This window comes from Pseudorca crassidens, chromosome 9, assembly GCF_039906515.1.
Source record: "Pseudorca crassidens isolate mPseCra1 chromosome 9, mPseCra1.hap1, whole genome shotgun sequence".
Classification (NCBI taxonomy): Eukaryota; Metazoa; Chordata; class Mammalia; order Artiodactyla; family Delphinidae; genus Pseudorca; species Pseudorca crassidens.
In genome coordinates, this window is record NC_090304.1 from 94,271,769 (window position 1) to 94,291,803 (window position 20,035).

The 20,035-nt window shown below is 40.6% G+C and overlaps 1 protein-coding gene across 6 annotated transcripts in view; it reads right to left on the reverse strand.

The window, feature by feature from the left end:
* SIK3 (SIK family kinase 3) overlaps positions 1–20,035 on the reverse strand; it is a 245,552-nt gene that overhangs the window by 43,810 nt on the left and 181,707 nt on the right. For all 6 annotated transcript variants that reach the window (XM_067751116.1, XM_067751115.1, XM_067751113.1 and 3 more), the window contains exons 5-6: positions 7,681–7,805; positions 7,019–7,142 (exon numbers count right to left, since the gene is read on the reverse strand). In XM_067751116.1, the coding sequence (XP_067607217.1) occupies positions 7,019–7,142; positions 7,681–7,805 (249 nt within the window). The remainder of the gene's footprint in view (positions 1–7,018; positions 7,143–7,680; positions 7,806–20,035) is intronic.

Genomic DNA, 20,035 nt, shown 5'->3' on the forward strand with positions numbered 1-20,035 from the left:
CATCCACTATCGGAAGCCAGCTCTGTAAGGCTTGAGTAAAAATCTTTTGCCATGATGTGGAGGTGGAGGGGAGAACGGATCCAAGCTGCTCACAGGAAACACTGTGGACACTAGCAAAGCAGAGGAAGTGGTTTGTTTACACTGCCCTGTCTCTGCAGCGGTGTGGTGTAGTAGAACAGACACTGAATTTGAGTACTAACTTGGTCACTTATTACCTGTGTGGCTTTTGGCATGTCAACTAATTTCTTTAAACTTCAGATTCTTAAACTTCATTGGCAAAATGATAAATGCTAGTGTCAATACCAATTCCAGAGTACAATTACATAGCTCAAATTAGATCAAGTATAGGAAATACTTTGTAAACTTGAAAGCCCTAAAGAAACGTAAATTACCGTTATTGATATTATTATTTGAATTATTCGGTAGTGAGCACTGTAACAAATCTATGCATGCATGCATGCATTCATTCAGCAAATATTTCCTGAGTGCCCACCAGGACCCACGCACTGTCCTAAGCCATGGGAACACGGCAGTGAACAAAAACAAAATCCTATTACAGTCAAGAGGCAGTGGGGATAAGGGGTGGGGACACAGTAAACAAATAAGGTCAGGTAGTGGTGAGTGCCATGGAAAACTGTGAAGCAGCGTTACGGAAAGAGAATGACGGGGTATCAGGAGAGGTCTCTCTGGGGGGACATTTAAGCAGAAACCTCAGGTTAGGTGAGGAAGCCATGTAAATATGTGAGGAAACAGGAATGCATGCACTTGGAAAGTCTGAGAAACAGCAAGGACGCCTCTGTAACTGGAGCTCGGGGCCTAAAGGGAAGAAAAGCAGGAAATGAGATTAAAGAGAGGGGCCAACCACAGTGTGCCTTGTAGGCCATAATAATAATGACTTTTGGAATTGTTTTCTAATAATAATGACTTTTGGAATTGTCTTCTAAGTGTAAATGAAAGTGACTGGAGGGTTTTAAGAAGGATCCTATTTACTATCTACATACTGTTTACTAAATCCTACCACATGCCAGATACTCTGCTAGGCTAGAGACAACTGTGAAAAAAACCCCACATTTTGTCTTTACTTTCTCTAAGCTCACAGTCTGCTATGGAAGATATATAATGAAAGAAACAATTACAATGAAATGTTTGGGAAGTCCCATGATAAAAGAAAGACTGGTAGAAATTATCTAGATTCTTATTTTTATCACATCTAATTTCTTGCTCTAGAATACAGGAGTGGGTGGCATGGGGTAGGGTAGGGGGAGGAAGAAGTACCCCAGGCAGAGGGAGTTGCTCCAGAGAGTATCACTTGTTCCGGGAACCAGAAGGAAATTAGGGCGACTAGATGTAGAATAGGATCTGGGGCTGCAGAGATAGGCACGAGCCAGGTCACAGAAGTATTACTATGTCATTGTTTTTCAAAAAGCAGTCATGAGATCAATTCAGTAAGTTATAATTAGCATTTTTAATGTAATAGAATAAAATGTATTAAAGTGCACTGCACCTAGTAAAGACAAGTTTTACTTTTTAAAAAAACTTTTGTTCAGCTGTATGTATATATGTATTTTCTAGGTCACTGTATGAAATGTATCTTTTACTACGGTCATGGTCAAAAATGAAGTCAGTGCTCTAGCCGCATTAAGGAGCGAACTGCAGCCTAGAGGCAATGGTAAACCATTGAAAAGTTTAAGCCGGAAAATGATATAACCAAATTTTGTGTGTGTGTGTGTGTGTGTTGTCATATATAGTTTAGAAACATTACTCATGCAGCCGTGTGGAGAACGCATTAGAGAGGGATAAGGCTGGAGCCAGGCGTCCATTTAATTGGCTATTATTTAATCCAGGCAAGAGCCACTACAGAAGTGTCTACAGGAATGGAGGGTTGAATCTACAGGATTTGGTAAGTGAGTGGCTGTGGTGATGGTAAGAGAGGAGGAATCAAGGCTAGCTTCTTGGTCAGACGGTGACACCATTCACTAAGATAGGGAACACAGAATGGAGCAATTCTAGGGAGGGATTAAATTCAGTTTTGAAAATGTTTCCACTGATGTGAATTCAAGACATACAAGTAAAGCTGACTGGTAGCAACTGGTTGGATATATAGCCTCTCATTCCAGAGGCGAGGTCTGGGCCAGAGAGTTACCCAAGTGTTAACTGGGGACTGAACATCACTGTACTCCCTGAAGCCACAGCAGTGAATAAGATGCTCAGAAAGATGGTGTAAAGAAGAAAAGATTTAAAGGATGAACAGAGAAAGAGAAATCTGGCAAACAAGGTGTACTCAGAGAGACAGGAGGAAAACTGCAGAACGTGGCATCTGAGAAGCAATGGGAAAAAAAGTGTTTTAAAAAGTAAGGATTGACTCAACAATAAGAAAACAAACAACCAAATTTAAAAATGGGCAAGGGACCTCCCCGGTGATCCAGTGGCTAAGACTCCACACTCCCAATGCAGGAGGGGCCTGGGTTTGATCCCCTAGCTGGGGAACTAGATTCCACATGCCGCAACTAAGAGTTCCCGTGCTGCAACTAAGACCCGGCACAGCCAAATAAATAAATAAATAAATAAATAATTTTTTTAAATGGGCAAAACATTTAGACATGTCACCAAAGAAGATATACAGATGGTAAACATGCATATGAAATGTTAACCATCATACATCATCAGGGATTACAAATTAAAATAACAAGCTACTACTTCACATCTACTAGAAAGGCAAAAATCCAAAGCACTGACAATACCAAATGCTGGTGGAGATGCAAAATGGCACAACCGCCTTGAAAGACACTTTGGTGGTTTCTTACAAAACTAAACATACTCTTATGGTATAATCCAGCAATCACACTCCCTGGTATTTAGTCAGATGAGTTAAAAACTTACATCCACACAAAAACCTGCACACGGATATTTATTACAGCTTTGTTCATTATTGCCAAAACCTGGAAGCAACCAAGAGGTCCATCTGCAGGTGAATGGATAAGTAAACTGTGGTACATCCAGACAATGGAGTACTATTGAGCATTAAAAAGAAGTGAGCTATTAATCCACGAAAAGACACAGAGGAAACTTATATGCATATTACTAAGTGAAAGAAGCCAATCTGAAAAGGCTACATAATGTATGTTTCCAACTATATGACATTCTGGAAAAGGCAAAACTGTGGAGACAGTAAAATGATCATTGACTGCCAGAGGTTAAGGGAGTGGGAGGGATGAATAGGCACAGAGGATTCTTAGGGCAGTGAAACTGCTCTGAATGATACTATAATGGTAGATACATGTCATTATGTATTTGTCCAAACCCACGGAACGTACAACACCAAGACTGAGCCCTAGTAAACGATGGACTTTAGATGGTAATCCAATGTAGTGTCGCAGCAGGTTGATGGACCGTAACAAATGTTCTACTGTGGTGCCGGATACTGACGGTGGGGGAAGCTATGGGTGTGAGGGGACAGGACGTATATGGGAGCTCTCCGTACTTTCTGCTTAATTTTGCTATGAACCCAAAACTGCTCTAAAAAATAAAGTTTATATTTAACAAAAGAAAGAAAGGAGTGAACTTTTAGCATTTAGCACTAAATACTGCTGGGCAGTCATTAAGATAAAGACCAAGGATATCCAATAGATTATGACAAGATCACTGGTGACTCCGGCCAGAACAATCCACTCCACCCCTTCTCTGCCTCCTTCCAGAGCAGAACTGCGAAGAGCTGTGTCTGTTTCCTTTCTCCGCTTCCCGTCCACCCCTTTCCGGCCGCATCTACATGGGTCAGGGTTTTACTCCTGTTCCTCCACCAAGGCGGTACTTCAGGGTCATCAGTGATCTCTTTAAATCCGGTATCCAGTTCTGTATGGCTATTAGCATAACTGATGACATTCTGGGCTCCTACCATGCCTCCCGTCCTTCCACTGACCCTACCTAGGACTGTGCTAAGTCACTTCTCTGTCATCAAGGACTCTGTAGTTAATAGCCATTGTTTCATGATCATTAGGTCCAGGTGGCCTCTGTGCTCTGGTGGTCTCCAAACAATGATGAAGACCTTTGCTGACATATTCCTGGTGCCCATTAATAGCCTAGCTACCCATTAATAAATATTGACTTAGGAATGCACTTACTGTTTCCAAGCACATACCCACGCCCCTTAGGTTAACGATAAAATTGTCCCCTTGGCAGTGCACGGTACCATTGTGAGTGTTCCTGGATGGTTGTCCGCCTGATCCTACTTATTCTGTGAGTAAGTTACCCTATAATAAACTGACCCATTGATCACCTGGAGCTGCCTACCTTGTTTTTTGGTCTCAAGATGCCTTCTCAGTTCAATGGGTGCTTTCTGTTCCCTCCGTCCTCCAACAAGTTCTCAGTCATCTGACGTATCAGCAGCACCCCCCACAGTTCCTCATTCCCTCCTCCTTGAAACATTCTCTTCACTTGTTTTCTAGAACAGAGGACTCAGTGGCTTACCTTACTAGCAATTCCTATGTGGATCCCTCTTCACGTTCCTGATCTCTGAAAATTAGTGTGTCCCAGAGATTAATCCTTAGACCTCTTCTCTTCTCTGCAATCATGGCCTAAAAAGTGACCTTACCTCAGAGCTTAAAATACTGTATTACCTACATACTGATCATTCCCAAATGGGTATCACTAGCCCACCACTCCCAACTAAGGTACAGTCCTATATTCAACTGCCTATACAATATCTCAACTTAGATGTCTAATGGGCATCTCAAACTAACACATATAAAATATCTCTCCATTCCCATCTCTGTTAGCAATAAATCCATCCTTCCAGTTGCTCAAGCCAAAACCCCTGGATTATTAATAATTACTTTTTCTCTCACATCAAATCCCACATATATGTTGTTGGAGCCAGACTGCCTAGGCTCAAATTCTAGTTTAGTCACTTAGTAGCTGTGTTATCTTGGGAAAATTGCTAAACATCTCCTGGCTTCAGTTTTATCACCTATAAAATGGGGGTAATACTCCCATGTATCTTACAGGGTTGTTAAAGTAATTAAATGAGTTAATGTTTGCAAAATGCTTGAAACAGAGCCTGCCACACAGTACATACTATCTCTTTTTTTTTTTTTTTTTTTGGCGTTACGCGGGCCTCTCACTGTTGTGGCCTCTCCTGTTGCAGAGCACAGGCTCCAGACGCACAGGCTCAGCGGCCATGGCTCACGGGCCCAGCCGCTCCGCGGCACGTGGGATCTTCCCGGACCGGGGCACGAACCCGTGTCCCCTGCATCGGCAGGCGGACTCTCAACCACTGCACCACCAGGGAAGCCCTATCTCTCTCTTTTTTAAAAAATATTTATGTATTCATTTATTTGTTTAGGCTGCACCAGGTCTCAATTGTGGCATGATGGATCTTCACTGCAGCATGCGAACTCTTAGTTGCGGCACGTGGGATCTAGTTCCCCGACCAGGGATCGAACCTGGGTCCCCTGCATTGGGAGCGTGGAGTTTTACTCACTGGACCGCCAGGGAAGCCCCTGTATTATCTCTTGAATCTGACGACTTCTTACCATTCCCACCTCTACACCCCAGTCTGGGAACTAGCCACCAATATCTCTCACGTGGATAAAAGTCTCCTACTAACTGGTCTCCCTCCTTCAGCCCTTGAACCTTTCAACCAACAGAGCTGCCAAAGTGATTTTTTTAAAACACAAAAGTCACCGTAAAGTTCTTTAGATATTTTTGCATGTTTGAAAATATTCATAATAAAAGTTAGAAGAAACCGAAAAGTCAGATAATATCATTCCTCTGTTAAAATCCTCTGATCCTTTGCATTTCACTCAGAGTGAAAGAGGCCTTAACGCTGACTGACTAAGCCCTCAAAGTGAGCTCTCTGTTGCCTCTCTGATGGCATCTCTCCTGTCCCCTCACTCATTCCTTTCCAGCACAGAGGCTTCCATCCTGTTCCTTAGACACCCAGTCATGCTCCCTCACTGGGGCCTTTCTACCTGCCGTCCCCTCAGCCTGGAAAGCTCTTCCTCAGACTGCACGGCTCACGCCCTCGCCTCCTTCAAGCCTTCGTTGAAATGTTGACTTCTCAGTGAAGGGGTTCCCTGACATACCTTTCCAAATAACCACCCACCCACCATCCCTAACACCCCTTCTCTATTTTATTTTTCTCACAGCTTTTTTCTAAAATGCATTTTAGAAATAAAATTTCTGAAATTTATTCTAGATGCAATTCTCATTTATTCTAAAACGTCATTCCCACGTGCTTATAGTGTGTTGCCAACCCAGCGGACATACACTCTGTATGTTGTTCCTTAAAGTGAAATCATGATTAAGCAAAACTAAATAGATTGCCTACAGCATTGTCTCCAGAATGTTCTTAAGTGCACATAGATGGTGATGAAACACTGTAGATTCTGGGTGTCTGGTGTCTGTCTTCAGTGTTAAATTCTTCTAAGAGCTACTTACCCTATTGCCCACTCATTTAAAAAGTACTTTTTGAGTCTGGGGGATAAATGTCATAGAGGCAGGAAATGTAGTAGCAGCAAGATTAAGATGCAAAGCCTGCTTTATCCTTGGCATTTATTACCACATCTCAATGGGGCCCCAGTAAATAGAAATATCATCCTGAAAAAGGGTGAGAGATGAGGTGAAGACAGGGGTGAAACTACTACGACTACTGCTACTATGCGATGTACCTATTAACTTTACACACATTATTTAATTTAGTTCTCATAGTTGTAGCCCTCACAAAACTGTCAGCCATTTATTGATGAGGAAACTGAAGCTCAGAAAGACGCAGTGGTCTGCCACACCACACTGGTAGTCCTATGTAGAGCCCAGAGCCAAACTCAGGAGGGTTATCTGATGCCAAAGCCTAGATGCTCTGTTCCTATAGAACCTTGCCTCTGGAGGTGTCAATTCAGCAAACTGGAGCCAAAAAAGGCGGTTAAATGGGTAATTTATACTCTGTCACTCAATTCCTGGGATAACTTAGCATGTCTAATGTTCCATGAACCCAGTCATAGCTGTGTGATGGCAACTCCCTTACCTGTGGACATAAAAAATGGGATGCGGAACTTTCCACTCAACACCCGGGCCCGCAGATTCTGCAGTGTGCTCCCATCAAATGGCAGGGCACCACACACAAGCACATAGAGGACAACTCCGAGGCTCTGCATCCCAAACAGAGAGTACATACAATTAATCACATCAGAGGAAACAAAAAAGGCCATTATAGTATGTGTATGAAGATAATGGTGAGTCATGCACGAGATAATGGAACAAACTTTTTCTTCTTTTTTTATGAGAAATAATATGGGGCATTGTCAAGGCCAATCATCTTTAGAATAGTCAGCATTCTTCTTTGCTTCCAGACATTACTTTTTGGGAACATAACTAGAATTTCTCTCATTACTCATCCTAGGGAGAACGCAAGTGGCAACAACAGAAAGAATTTCTGTTCTTGGCAAGGGTACCCATCCAAGCTTGCCCTAGGGTTTTTTTTTTTTTTTGCAGATGCAAAGGGGGAGGTTGAACTCCGTGGCTCAGTCCATAAGACAAAGGTTGAAGAACAGACTGCACCAAGAATTGGGAATTCGAAGAACAGGTGATCAGTTCTAGTGCAGTACTACGTGTTGTCCAGGATGAGGACAGCTGTCATCAGTCAAGGGTAACTAATGCTATGGGGTATAAGGGAAGGCAGTCACATACCCAGATGTCCACTTTGGGCCCGTCATATTCCTTTCCTTCAAAGAGTTCAGGTGCAGCATAGGGAGGGCTGCCACACCAGGTCTTTAGCAGCTGCCCAGGAGTGAAGAGGTTACTGAAGCCAAAATCTAGAAAGACAAATGGATATAACTCATGTTACCTTTACCCAGTGAATACTAGTTTCTAGTCAATAGAATAAAGGTTCTGGATCCTGAAGTCTGAATATCAAACACGAAAAGAGAACCTTTAGAAATTATATAACCAGCTGTTTAAATTTAAAGTAATAGTGAAATAGAAATACAGATGGGCTGGAATGCAAAAGACACATGGTTAACTAAAAGTAAATATGATTGGTTTATGTCAGCAAAACCAGCACCGTTTCCTTCATAAATCTGGACTGAGTGAGGTGAGTGGTATTTATTTACGAACAAAAATAAAATTGGATAATGATTGATATTAAGACCACGTCAGAATCGGTAAATACATGTTAAGTCTACTCACCTGGACCCAGGATTTTCAGATTACTTTTACTTCTTATGACAAACACATTTATGACCACTAGAGATATAGTGAACTTAAAAATTAGACAAAGTGACTTTATTATCATTAAGGTGGCTTATTCAAAATGAAGAATATGCAACTTATTTACAAACAAACCACAAACACTTAATATTTTAACTTCAACTCCTTTTGTGCTTCAACTTCCCCCCTTCATTTCTCCCCCTCCCACTGTCTGAAGAAAGAGTTGACGGGAGATACGAGGGGTGTGGTTTGGGGAGGAATACCAACAGAAAATGAACAAGGATGGCAGGCTAAGGATAGAGTCTCGCTGACTTATAAATACTTTTATGCACATAGATATTTAGATGAACAACGTGCAGGTATGACAGGCTAGAGCTCCCTCCTGCCCCCAGGCCTACCACATTCCCATAGTCCCAGCAGCTGAAGACTCTGGGCACCTCCCTACTCTCGGAAACACTCCTCCCTTTCCTAGTTTTACTCTCGTTGACAACTCTGCCTCCTTTTGCTATTTGCTTTTCTTCTTCCTACCTTCTCCAGAAGGTGTTTTCTAGTAAAGCATGTGCTGATTTTGACTATCGCTCCTTGCCCTGTATTTTCTCAGGGCCAGCTCTTCTGGTCCCACAGCTTCCACTCTCATTTGTTTGGTAATGATTCTCCAAATTTTTATCTTTGGCCCTGGTACAATGCTTAAGCTCCTGACAAGAACTTCCAGTACTTGCCTGGGAAGAAACATCTCAAACTCCCCATTTTCCAAAATCAAACCTGCTCTTCCAGCAATGTTCCCATGTTCATTCATGGCACTACCTCTGCGTCACCAGGAGCACTGGTGTCTTCGCTCCTTGCTCCTTCTCATCTCCATTTCAAACCGGAGGTACAGCTTTTACTGCTTCTACCCTGTAAGTGTGTCTTGAACCTATCTCCTTCTTTCCATTTCCATTCCTCCCACCTCAGTTCACACTCTTATCATCTCTGACCTCGACTGATGCTCTTGCTTACCACCCTCTATTTCATTTCCCTCTAAGCCACCCATTCATAGCACAGTGAACGTGACACAAATCACATCGTGCTGCCTGCTTGCTCAAAAACATTCGGTGGCTCCCTTCTGCTTACAGAACAGTCTAGCTCTCTTAGCATTGTCACTTAAAGGTCCTCAGGACTCAGCTCCATCCAACCTTTCCAACTCACTCCTAGCCATTCTAGCATCACTAGACTATGCACAGCTTATGTGCCTCTCTTATGCTACTTACTCTCCGTGCCATGCTTTTTCCCTTCCTTGCCACATTTGAAAGCGCACTCATTTTCAAGGCCCAGTCAAATATTACTTCTTGTTTGAAGCCTTAACTGACTCCCACCACAAAATACCATGCCAGTGGCTTCCTCCTCTCTTGCTTCCATGGCCCTTTGCTTATACCTCTACAGCCCAATTACAACTCTGCCTCATGCTATACTTAGTTGTATTATGTGTTTATACCCTCCACTAGTTAGTAAATGGGAGGGATATCGTTTTATTTATCTTAGTCTCCACACAGTGTTTTCATACATAGCAGGGGCTCAAGAAAGGGTCACTAAATTAAACTGCAATAAAACTGCAATAAAATCCCTGGGCCAATCCTCTTGTCACCTCCTGGCTACTGGAGCCTTTTCATACTGACTGGCAGCTGGCCAGCTACTAGAGCCTCTACCTCCCAGCCAGCCCTCCTAAGGTTGTAAAAAACTTAATGATCACAAGGGGCTTAGAGGTCAGAGCCATCATCAGAATCACTATAGCTACTTCAAGGAGAGAAATCCAATACTCTCATTCATCAATGCAAAATAAATGCCTCTTCTGCCAAGTCTTCCTGAATCTCCTGTAAGAAATGTCCTCCACCTACTATCTCTGCACTCCCTTATTACTTTGTATTCCTCCTTTATTTTGGGTATTTACATATATAAATACCCTATTCTTCTAGCTCCTTAAAAATATCCTCTCTCTCTAGTAGAGGTCTACCCCCTCTCTCCCTAGTTCCTTAAAAATACCTGTTTCATCTCTGACTCTCTCACATTACCTAGCATACTGTTTAATTTAAACACAGTAGGTACTTAACAAATGTTATCTATGAATGCAACTGCAATTAAAGCCCTACCAACTAACCTACAACTTTTGAAACCCAGTACTTTTAATTTATAAGTTAAAGTCTGCATGCACTGAAACCTGTTTTTCTTAAGAGACTGGCGATAGGTTGCTAAAAATCCCAACAAATGAGATTCATCAGAGCAGGTATCTTTGGGAATTATCCAGAAAGAGGGCTCTTGATATATCTTTTAATTGGTTGGCAAAGACCTTCACCAGGTCCTTTCCCACGACTAGCCTTCTCTGCACAGCGAGGAAGACGTGCTGATGGAGTCAGTAATAACTAATGGACTCTGACACTGGTGTGATTGGATAGCAAAGTCCAGAAGAGTCATGGAGTATTCTGCTTGTGTTTTGAATGGAGAATGCAACAGGGCAGGCAATGAATTAAAACCACTTGATTTTAAAACTTCCTAATAAGCATCTTAAAGTACATAGGAAATCTGTCATTTTGAACAATGAATGCTCTATCTACAATTAGTAACCTTTCTATGATTTTACTCTGTCGGGCAGAAGAAGGCACAGACTTAATGGCACGAGCTTGTTTTTTAGTCTACCAAACAGGAAATCTTTACAAAGGAAACAATATTAAAGGAAACCATCTTCAGCGATGGTTATAGGCTTAGATTGCTATTAGGTGTTTATATGAGAAATGAGTGTGCAGGAATGAATGACATGATCAGGGCCTGACATCTGGAGATGCCACATCGGGGGAAACACCTGCTTCCAGAGCATGTTACAGCCACACAGCTGCCCTCAACAGCTAGACCCAATGACCGACAGCAAGATTTCAGTAAGATTCAACAAGAAACCCCCCACCAGCAGCTCGCTCCTATTTCCTATTACAGAAAGCAAAAACCCTTTAGTCTTGTAAACCTGTCATGGGGTCTCCTCTAATCATTCCAAGTATTGTTTCTTACTCCTAACCCTAAAGCGTTGCACATTTAAGCAAAGTTTATTTTGCCATGCTTGCTATGACACTTGTTGGAATGGACTTGTTCATCTTATTTTGGCTCAGTAGCTTAGCCAAATGTCTTTCAGTCTTTACTAAAGCTTCTTATTCCTAATGTCTCTTTCATGGTCTCCAAGTTCCTCCATTATCTTCACTCATGTATTTAACATGTATTTCTGGAACCCTTCCAATCAGTAGAGCAATGTGTTGGTTCCTATGAAAGAACCAAAGGCAGAAAAGATATGTTCCTATGGAAGGACTCAAAAAGAAAGCACAACTTAAGTTGAGTGGATTGGAGCTAGAGAAGCAGAGGGGGATATGGAAAGGGTTTTCTAAGTGGTGGCTGGGCAAAAGCAGAGTAAAGGCAGATCACTTGGAACTAGTGTGCTAAGTTGAAGCAACAATAAAGAAACTGCCCTGGGTATGATGTAGGGTTCACCAGAGGTATATGGCAAAAAAAAACATTACACAGTAGCAACAGGCCAGACAAAATATAGCTTTAAGTGATAGAACAAGGACCCTAGATTTCACCATGTGGACTTTTCTTTCTTTCCTTTTCTTCTATTTTCCCCAAATTTACAAATTGTATTAGATTTCAGATACAAAGAATTTGATTATGAATTCATTATAATCTTTGGTTCCTGGCACACTCTCACCATTGCTCCACATGTGGCCTGCTTTTATTTAGACTTTTTTTCTATAGCCTTATTATTATATAAAATTCACCCATTTAAAGTGTACTTGCAGTGGTTTTTAGTGTATTCATAGAGTTGTACACCATTACCTCAATCAATTTTAGAACATTTTCATCAACCTAAAAAGAAACCCTGTACCAATGAGCAGTCACTCTCAATTTCTCCCCCCTCAACTCTCCCACCAATGCCTCCACCCTAGACAATCACTAATCAACTTTCTGTCTCTACGGATTTGACTATTCTGGACATTTCATATAAAAGGAATCATACAATATGTGATCTTTTGTGACTGGCTTCTTTCAATTAGCATAGTGTTTTCAAGGTTCATACACATTGTAGCATCTATCACTAGTTCATTCTTTTTTAATTGCTGAATAATATTCCATGGTAAGGACACACCACATTTTATGTATCCATTCATCAGCTGATGGATATTTAGGTTTTTTTTTTTTGGTACTATGAATAATGTTGCTATGAACATTCACATAAGTTTTTTTGTGGATGTATGTTTTCATTTCTCTTGGGTATATACCTAGTAGTGGAACTGCTGAGTCATATGGTAACTCCATGTTTGGTCTTCTCAGGAACTGCACAAACCGTTATCTGAAGTGGCTGCAACACTTTACATTCCCATCAACAATGTACAAGAGTTCCAATTTATCCACATCTTTCCCAACACTTTTTTTTTTTTTTTAATTTTTGGCTGCATTGGGTCTTTGTTGCTGCACGCGAACTTTCTTTAGTTGTGGTAAGCGAGGGTTACTCTTCGTTGAGGTGTGCGGGCTTCTCATTGTGGTGGCTTCTCTTGTTGCGGAGCACAGGCTCTAGGCCTGCGGGCTTCAGTAGTTGTGGTGCACGTACTCTAGAGCACAGGCTCAGTAGCTGTGGAGCATGGGCTTAGTTGCTCGGAGGCATGTGGGATCTTCCTGGACCAGGGCTCAAATCTGTGTCCCCTGTGTTGGCAGGCAGATTCTTAACCACTGTGCCACCAGGGAAGCCCCTTCCCAACACTTATTACTATCTTTTTATATTTTTTAAATTACAGCTATCCTGGGTGGGGGATTGGTTTTAATTTGCATTTCCCTGATGGCTAATGATGTCGAGCATCTTTTTTCATGTGCTAATTGGCCATTTGTATATCTTCTTTGGACAAATGTCTATTCAAATCTTTTGCCCATTTTTAAATTGGGTTAACTTTTTATTATTGAGTTGTAAGAGTTATTTATATTCCCTGGATACAAGTCCGTTGATATGATTTGCAAGTATTTTCTCCCATTCCGTGGATTATCTGTTCACTTTCTTTTTTTTTTAAGAAGATGTTGGGGGTAGGAGTTTATTAATTTATTAATTTATTTTTGCTGTGTTGGGTCTTCATTTCTGTGCGAGGGCTTTCTCTAGTTGTGGCAAGCGGGGGCCACTCTTCATCGCGGTGCGCGGGCCTCTCACTATCGCGGCCTCTCTTGTTGCGGAGCACAGGCTCCAGACGCGCAGGCTCAGTAGTTGTGGCTCACGGGCCTAGTTGCTCCACGGCATGTGGGATCCTCCTGGACCAGGGCTCGAACCCGTGTCCCCTGCATTAGCAGGCAGATTCTCAACCACTGTGCCACCAGGGAAGCCCTGTTCACTTTCTTGATAGTGTGCTTTGATGCACAAAAGTTTTCAATTTTGATGAAGTCCAACTTATCTAGATTTTCTTTTGTAACTTATGCTCTCGGTGTCATATGTGAGAAATCATTGCCTAACCCAAGGTCACAAAGATTTACCCCTATGCTTTCTTTTAGAAGTAGTTACTTATTCTTCGTTATGCAGTGAGCACCCCTGAACCCACCACCCAAATAGAAAACTGCTATCTTAATAATTACATCTAATCATAAGCACTACCCATCCCATCCCCTGTCCTCTTCCAACCATTGATTTTCAACCCTGTGTATACATCAGAATCACCAATGTATTTAGAGTGATCCACAAACCTTACTTCAGACCTACTGGATCTCCTGGAAATAATTTAGACATCTGAATGTAAACAGATAAAACAACTCTTTCCTAAGAGGTTTGAGAACCACTCTTACAGTGATGAGTCGTTAGAACTTCTGGTACGGGCAGATGCAGTAAAATTAACCTGAAAGCAAGACTAGGTTAAGTGTGACGTGAAGTGGAAGGCCCGTGAGAAAGTAGAAACAGTGAAAATGAGAAAGACAACTCAAAAATTATTTTGAAAAAAAGACTGGACAGTACTTGAGGACAGATAATAATACATGGGATGAAAAGGAGTGAAAAGTATAGAGTAGTTGATTTGGGGAAAAAAAAATTTTTTTTTGGTCATGGGTTGAGTTTAAGAAGGTGAGAAGAAATTCAAGTGAAGATGTTCTGATGAAATGAATTGTAGTAATGAACGGATAAAAGTTTTTTGAAAGAATAAGTGGAGAAAGAAGGATGGCTGGGAATCAAGGCTTAGGAAACACCCATAGGTACTTCCTATGCTATAGGTGCAGGAATAGAAAGAAAAAGGAGCAAAAGGGAGAGAGAAATATATCATTAAAATAAGAAAGCTGAGAGAGGAGAAAAACATTTCAAAGAAGGAAAAGGTGGTCTGCAGCAACCATATAATGTCATCCAAGTACTGTGCAACTTTTATCTGAGGGAAAACTGTATCACATGTAATGACTCGAGACTAGAAGTGGTATAATTTCCCCTGAGAATTTTTGTTAGTTAATCTGTCTTAATGCTAAGTCATAGGAATGAACTAAGAACATAACCTAGATTCATTATGAATCATCCAGAATGTCACACTACGAATAAAATAAGGCCTTTCTTACTAAGTTGGATGACAACCAATAAATAATAATTCTGAACTATGAGTAAATTTGTTCAGGGTACTTAGAAACGAGCAATGTGGCCACGCAGCTGAGTGGCACAGACCCTGGAGAGCCAAGTATACTGGGCTGCCCTGCTTCGTCTCAGTGCCACAGTTTTCCCATTTGTGCAGCACTTTGAATTCCGTGGAATAAAAAGCCATTTTTCAAGGGACACTCTGTCAAGTGCTGTGTTTTGGTACCATGTATTTATTATCTCATTGAGATGAGCGTTATTTTTGTTTTACGTCTGGGCAAGTGAGGGTCATTAAGTAACATGTTCAAATTTAAAGTTTAAACAAACCCCAAAACTTACTAAGAACAAGGCCCAGCCTATAATTCCAGCCTGGATGCCCTCAAAGCCCACATCCACACTGTGCTTTCAGCATCAGGTATATGTTTATATTTAGGTAAATGTACATCCCATAACTATTTTTATACAACTTCCAAATTCCTTAGTTATTATATTCTACTGTTTTTCATCTTCTTCTTGACTGCCAACCCTTTGTTCTGCTTATGTAATTCCCAAAGGCATACAGGGCTTGAGACATACTGCTTCTTTACAAGTTGCTTTAAAAACAGTGCACTGAAAAGAAGAGTAGGCACTGTATATCACTGAGGAAAGGATGAATTTCTCAGTAAATGGCATAGGTACATCTGATTTTCCATATGGGAAAAAATTATATAGGACACCTTCCTCACATCATATCATAAAATTAATTCCAGGTGGATCACAGACTTAATGTAAAAGGTAAAACTACAAAGTTTTTATAAAACAATAAAGGAGACTATGTTTATAGCCTCAGGGGATGGAAGAATTTCTTAAACAAGAAACAAAAGGCACAAATCATAAAGGAAAAGATGGTAAATTCGGTTACATTAAAATTATACTAAAATGTCTGGGCCAGGAAGCACATGAGAAGCTGCTCAACATCACTAATCATTAGAGAAATGCAAATCAAAACTACAATGAGGCATCACCTCACACCAGTTAGAATGGGCATCATCAGAAAATCTACAAACAACAAATGCTGGAGAGGGTGTGGAGAAAAGGGAACCCTCTTGCATTGTTGGTGGGAATGTAAATTGATACAGCCACTATGGAGAACAGTATGGAGGTTCCTTAGAAAACTAAAAACAGAATTACCATATGACCCAGCAATCCCACTACTGGGCATATACCCAGAGAAAACCATAATTCAAAAAGACACATGCACCCCGATGTTCATAGCAGCACTATTTACGACAGTCAGGTCATGGAAGCAACCTAAATGTCCATCGACAGACGAATGGATAAATAAGATGTGGCACATATATACAGTGGAATATTACTCAGCCATAAAAAGGAACGAAACTGGGTCATTTTTAGAGACGTGGATGGACCTAGAGACTGTCATACAGAGTGAAGTAAGTCAGAAAGAGAAAAACAAATATTGTATATTAACACATATATGTAGAATCTAGAAAAATGGTACAGATGAACCCATTTGCAAGGCAGAAATAGAGACACAGACATAGAGAACAAACGTACAGACACCAAGGGGGGGAAAGCAGGGCGGAGGCTGGGAAGAATTGGGATATTGGGATTGACATATATACACTAATATGTATAAAACAGATAACTAATAAGAACCTGCTGTATAAAAATAAATAAAATTTAAAAAATAAAGTCTGTCTTGCTCATAACAAAATTATACTAAAATGTCTATTCATTGAAAGAGAGAGTGAAATGAGAAATCACGAAATGAGAGAAGTTATTTGTAACCCATAAAACAAAAGACTCGGGCTTCCCTGGTGGCACAGTGGTTGAGAGTTCGCCTGCCGATGCAGGGGACGCGGGTTCGTGACCCGGTCCAGGAAGATCCCACATGCCGCGGAGCAGCTGGGCCCGTGAGCCATGGCCCCTGAGCCTGGGCGTCTGGAGCCTGTGCTCCACAACGGGAGAGGCCACAACAGTGAGAGGCCCATGTACCGCAAAAATAAATAAATAAATAAATAAGACAAAAGACTCATATCATTATTGAAACAAAAACTCCTATAAATCAGTAAGACAGACAACCCAGTAGAAAAATGGGCAAAAGACTTACTTAAGCAGACACTTCACAAAAAAGGCCAAACACATGAAAAGGAGTTCAATCTCATTATTAAAGACAAAATAAAAAACTAAAACCACAATGAGATAACCATTACACACTCACCAAACTGACAAAAAGTATAATGTGTAATAATACCCAGCACTACACACTACTATACAGAAGTGGATAGCTAATAGGGACCTACTGTATAGCACAGGGAACTCTACTCAATGCTCTGTAATGGCCAATATGGGAAAAGAATCTGAAGGGGAGTGGATATGTGTATATGTATAGTTGATTCACTTTGCTGTACACCTGAAACTAACACAGCATTGTAAATCAACTATACTCCAACAACAAATTTTAAAAAGAATACACAGCACTGGTGAAGACATGCAGGAATGGGAACCCTCACACAAACTGACACACCAGTTTAGCATCACCCAGTAAAATCTGAAAACAGACATACAGTACAACCTAGCAACTTTACTCCTCAGTTTATACTCTTCATTAATGTTTAAGGATGCACATTAACGTTTAAGAATGCAATGTTCATCACAATTGTTAGTAAGAGCTCCAAACTAAAAGCAATCCAAATATCCATCAATGGATAAAATGGAAAAATAACTTGTGGTATACTTCTGTCATGGAATACTAGACAGAAATAACTGTGCCACAACTACTGAAGCCTGCACGCCTAGAGCCCCTGCTCCGCAACAAAAGAAACCACCGCAATAAGAAGCCTGCACACTGCAACGAAGTGTAGCCCCGCTCACTGCAACTAGAGAAAGCCCACGCACAGCAACGAAGACCCAATGCAGCCAAAAATAAATAAATTTTAAAAAATGATCCACATCAAAAAATTAATAATAAAAAATAAAAAGGGATAAAGGTATGAGAACTCAGAGCTGCCCTTAGAGAACAGCTAAGAGGGTAGGAACTGGGAGTTACTTGCTGAACAGGAATCCCAGTGAAGTTTTTGTTGAAAACAGCAATAATCCTATTTGAAGAAGAGCAAACTATGAAGATGTGATATATAATGATAGAGTTTAGAGTTGTAGTTAAAAACAATTTAAAAGTAGTAAATATTTTAATGATATATAATTGCTGTCATAATATAACAGCAATTAGGTATAAATGATAAGCAGTTCACTTCATTAAAAATATTAGTATTAGTGTTATACTAATAAAATAACTACTTCTCAGTAACTCATATTAAGAGACAAAGATGGCATACATTATGTAATGGTCTGAATGTGCCCCCAAAATTCACATGTTGAAATCCTAATTCCCAAGGTGATGGTATTAGAACGTGGGAGCTTTGGGAATCGATTAGGTCATGAGGGTGGAACCCTCATGAGTGGGATTAGTGCCTTATAAAGGAGGCTCCAGAGAGACCTCTAGCCCCTGCCACCATGTGTGGACACACTGAGCAGGCTCTAGCTATGAACCAGGAAGAGGGCCTTCACCAGAAGGCAGTCATGCTGGTGCCTTGAGCTTAGACCTCCCAGCCTGGAACTGTGAGCAGTAAACTTCTGTTGTTTATGAGCCACCTAGTCTGTGGTATTTTATTATTGCAGCCCGAATGGACTAAGACGCCTTACTCATAGTTTAAAAATCAATTTTTGTCTATACTGTCACTGTCTCCCCTAACTGAACAAGAGCTGCTATCAAAGAACGACACTGAAGAGACTTAGATTTTCCTTCTTTTCCTTCCGTATGTCTAACTTAAGATAAACAGGCTTGATATACTAGCGAATCAAAAAACATGGACGGCCAGAAGAGAGGGGAGGGAAAAAACTCAAAAAAATGGGATAGTAAAAAACAGAACAACACGTAGGTAACTGAGAGTTAACCTAATCTTGGCAAATCTTTCTGATAAATAATCTTAACTCTCCCCTAACTAGAAGATATTTTTTTTCTGCTTATAACATTTTAATTATTCAAATCCCAGTGGTAAGAAGCCAGTGGACGGACAGAGGCTAAACATGTCTTTATCACCTCAGGCACTCTGTATTCAGCCACTATTTTCTTTTAGCTTTCCAGAACTACCGTCCTAAGGAATACTAAAGTGCTGCATGGCCCCAGCTCATGTCAGCCCAGGATGGTTCTAACCAGGGGGCACAAGGAAAATAAACTACGGCATCACAAGCTCACACGGCGGCGTCACAAGGCGAAGGTTGGAGAATGCTGGTGCAGTACAAAGGGAAACGCAGAAGCAGGGCAACGTCCACAAGAATAAAAAATGAGAACAAGAACAACAAAAATAACATAGAAACTTAAGGCAAAGAAGAGAACAGATTCAGTGCATGTTCAAAATGATAAGTATATAAACTCTGTAGTTTTGAACTGTACTGATAATGTCAAAGAAAGGAAGGCGGGGAGTAAACACCACAGCCCTATCAAGAATTTCTGTGCTCTTACAACAATATGGGAGAGCTTAAAATTATGTAATTATGTTATATTATGTAAATTATGTTAAATTATGTAAATTATGTTATATCTATTTGATATGCAATCATTAAAAATGATTACATAGAACAGCATAGGGAAAATATTTACATATCATAAAGGATAAAAACTACACGTAAAATTGTACATACAGTGACTATAATTATAAAAAAGCATGCATAGAAAAAACAATGCGTTCAAAATGGTAAGTTTTGGAGGTGAGATTCCAGTTTGAGTACTTAAAAATCTTTTGTTGTTCTTTAAATTTCCTATAGTATGCTTATATTATTGCTTTATTATTCTGTATTAAAAAGTTTTGTTTTAAAAATAAAGACTTGAATAATAAGAACTAAAACACTGAGCAGTTAGTTTCAGAAAATTCTCAGGTACAAAGATGCCATAAAGATACTTTATATCCCTTCCTCTTTATTTATTGGCAACAGGAAAAAAATTATGACCTACAGAATCAACATTAAAATGATGAATATTCTAAAGAGTTACAGAAGGAAAGGGAGAAACAAGAGAAGAAACTGGTTGAAGTGAATACTCACACCCACACAACAGAAGCCATATGGGTGGAGTTGTTCTCTTCATGTGGCCTATGGTCATTTATTTCTCCACTCATAAGTGGCTCCTAACATAATTTGTTAGGTCTCTTTTCCAACCCCCAACACCCTGGTTGGTTAGCATTTGTCTGCAGG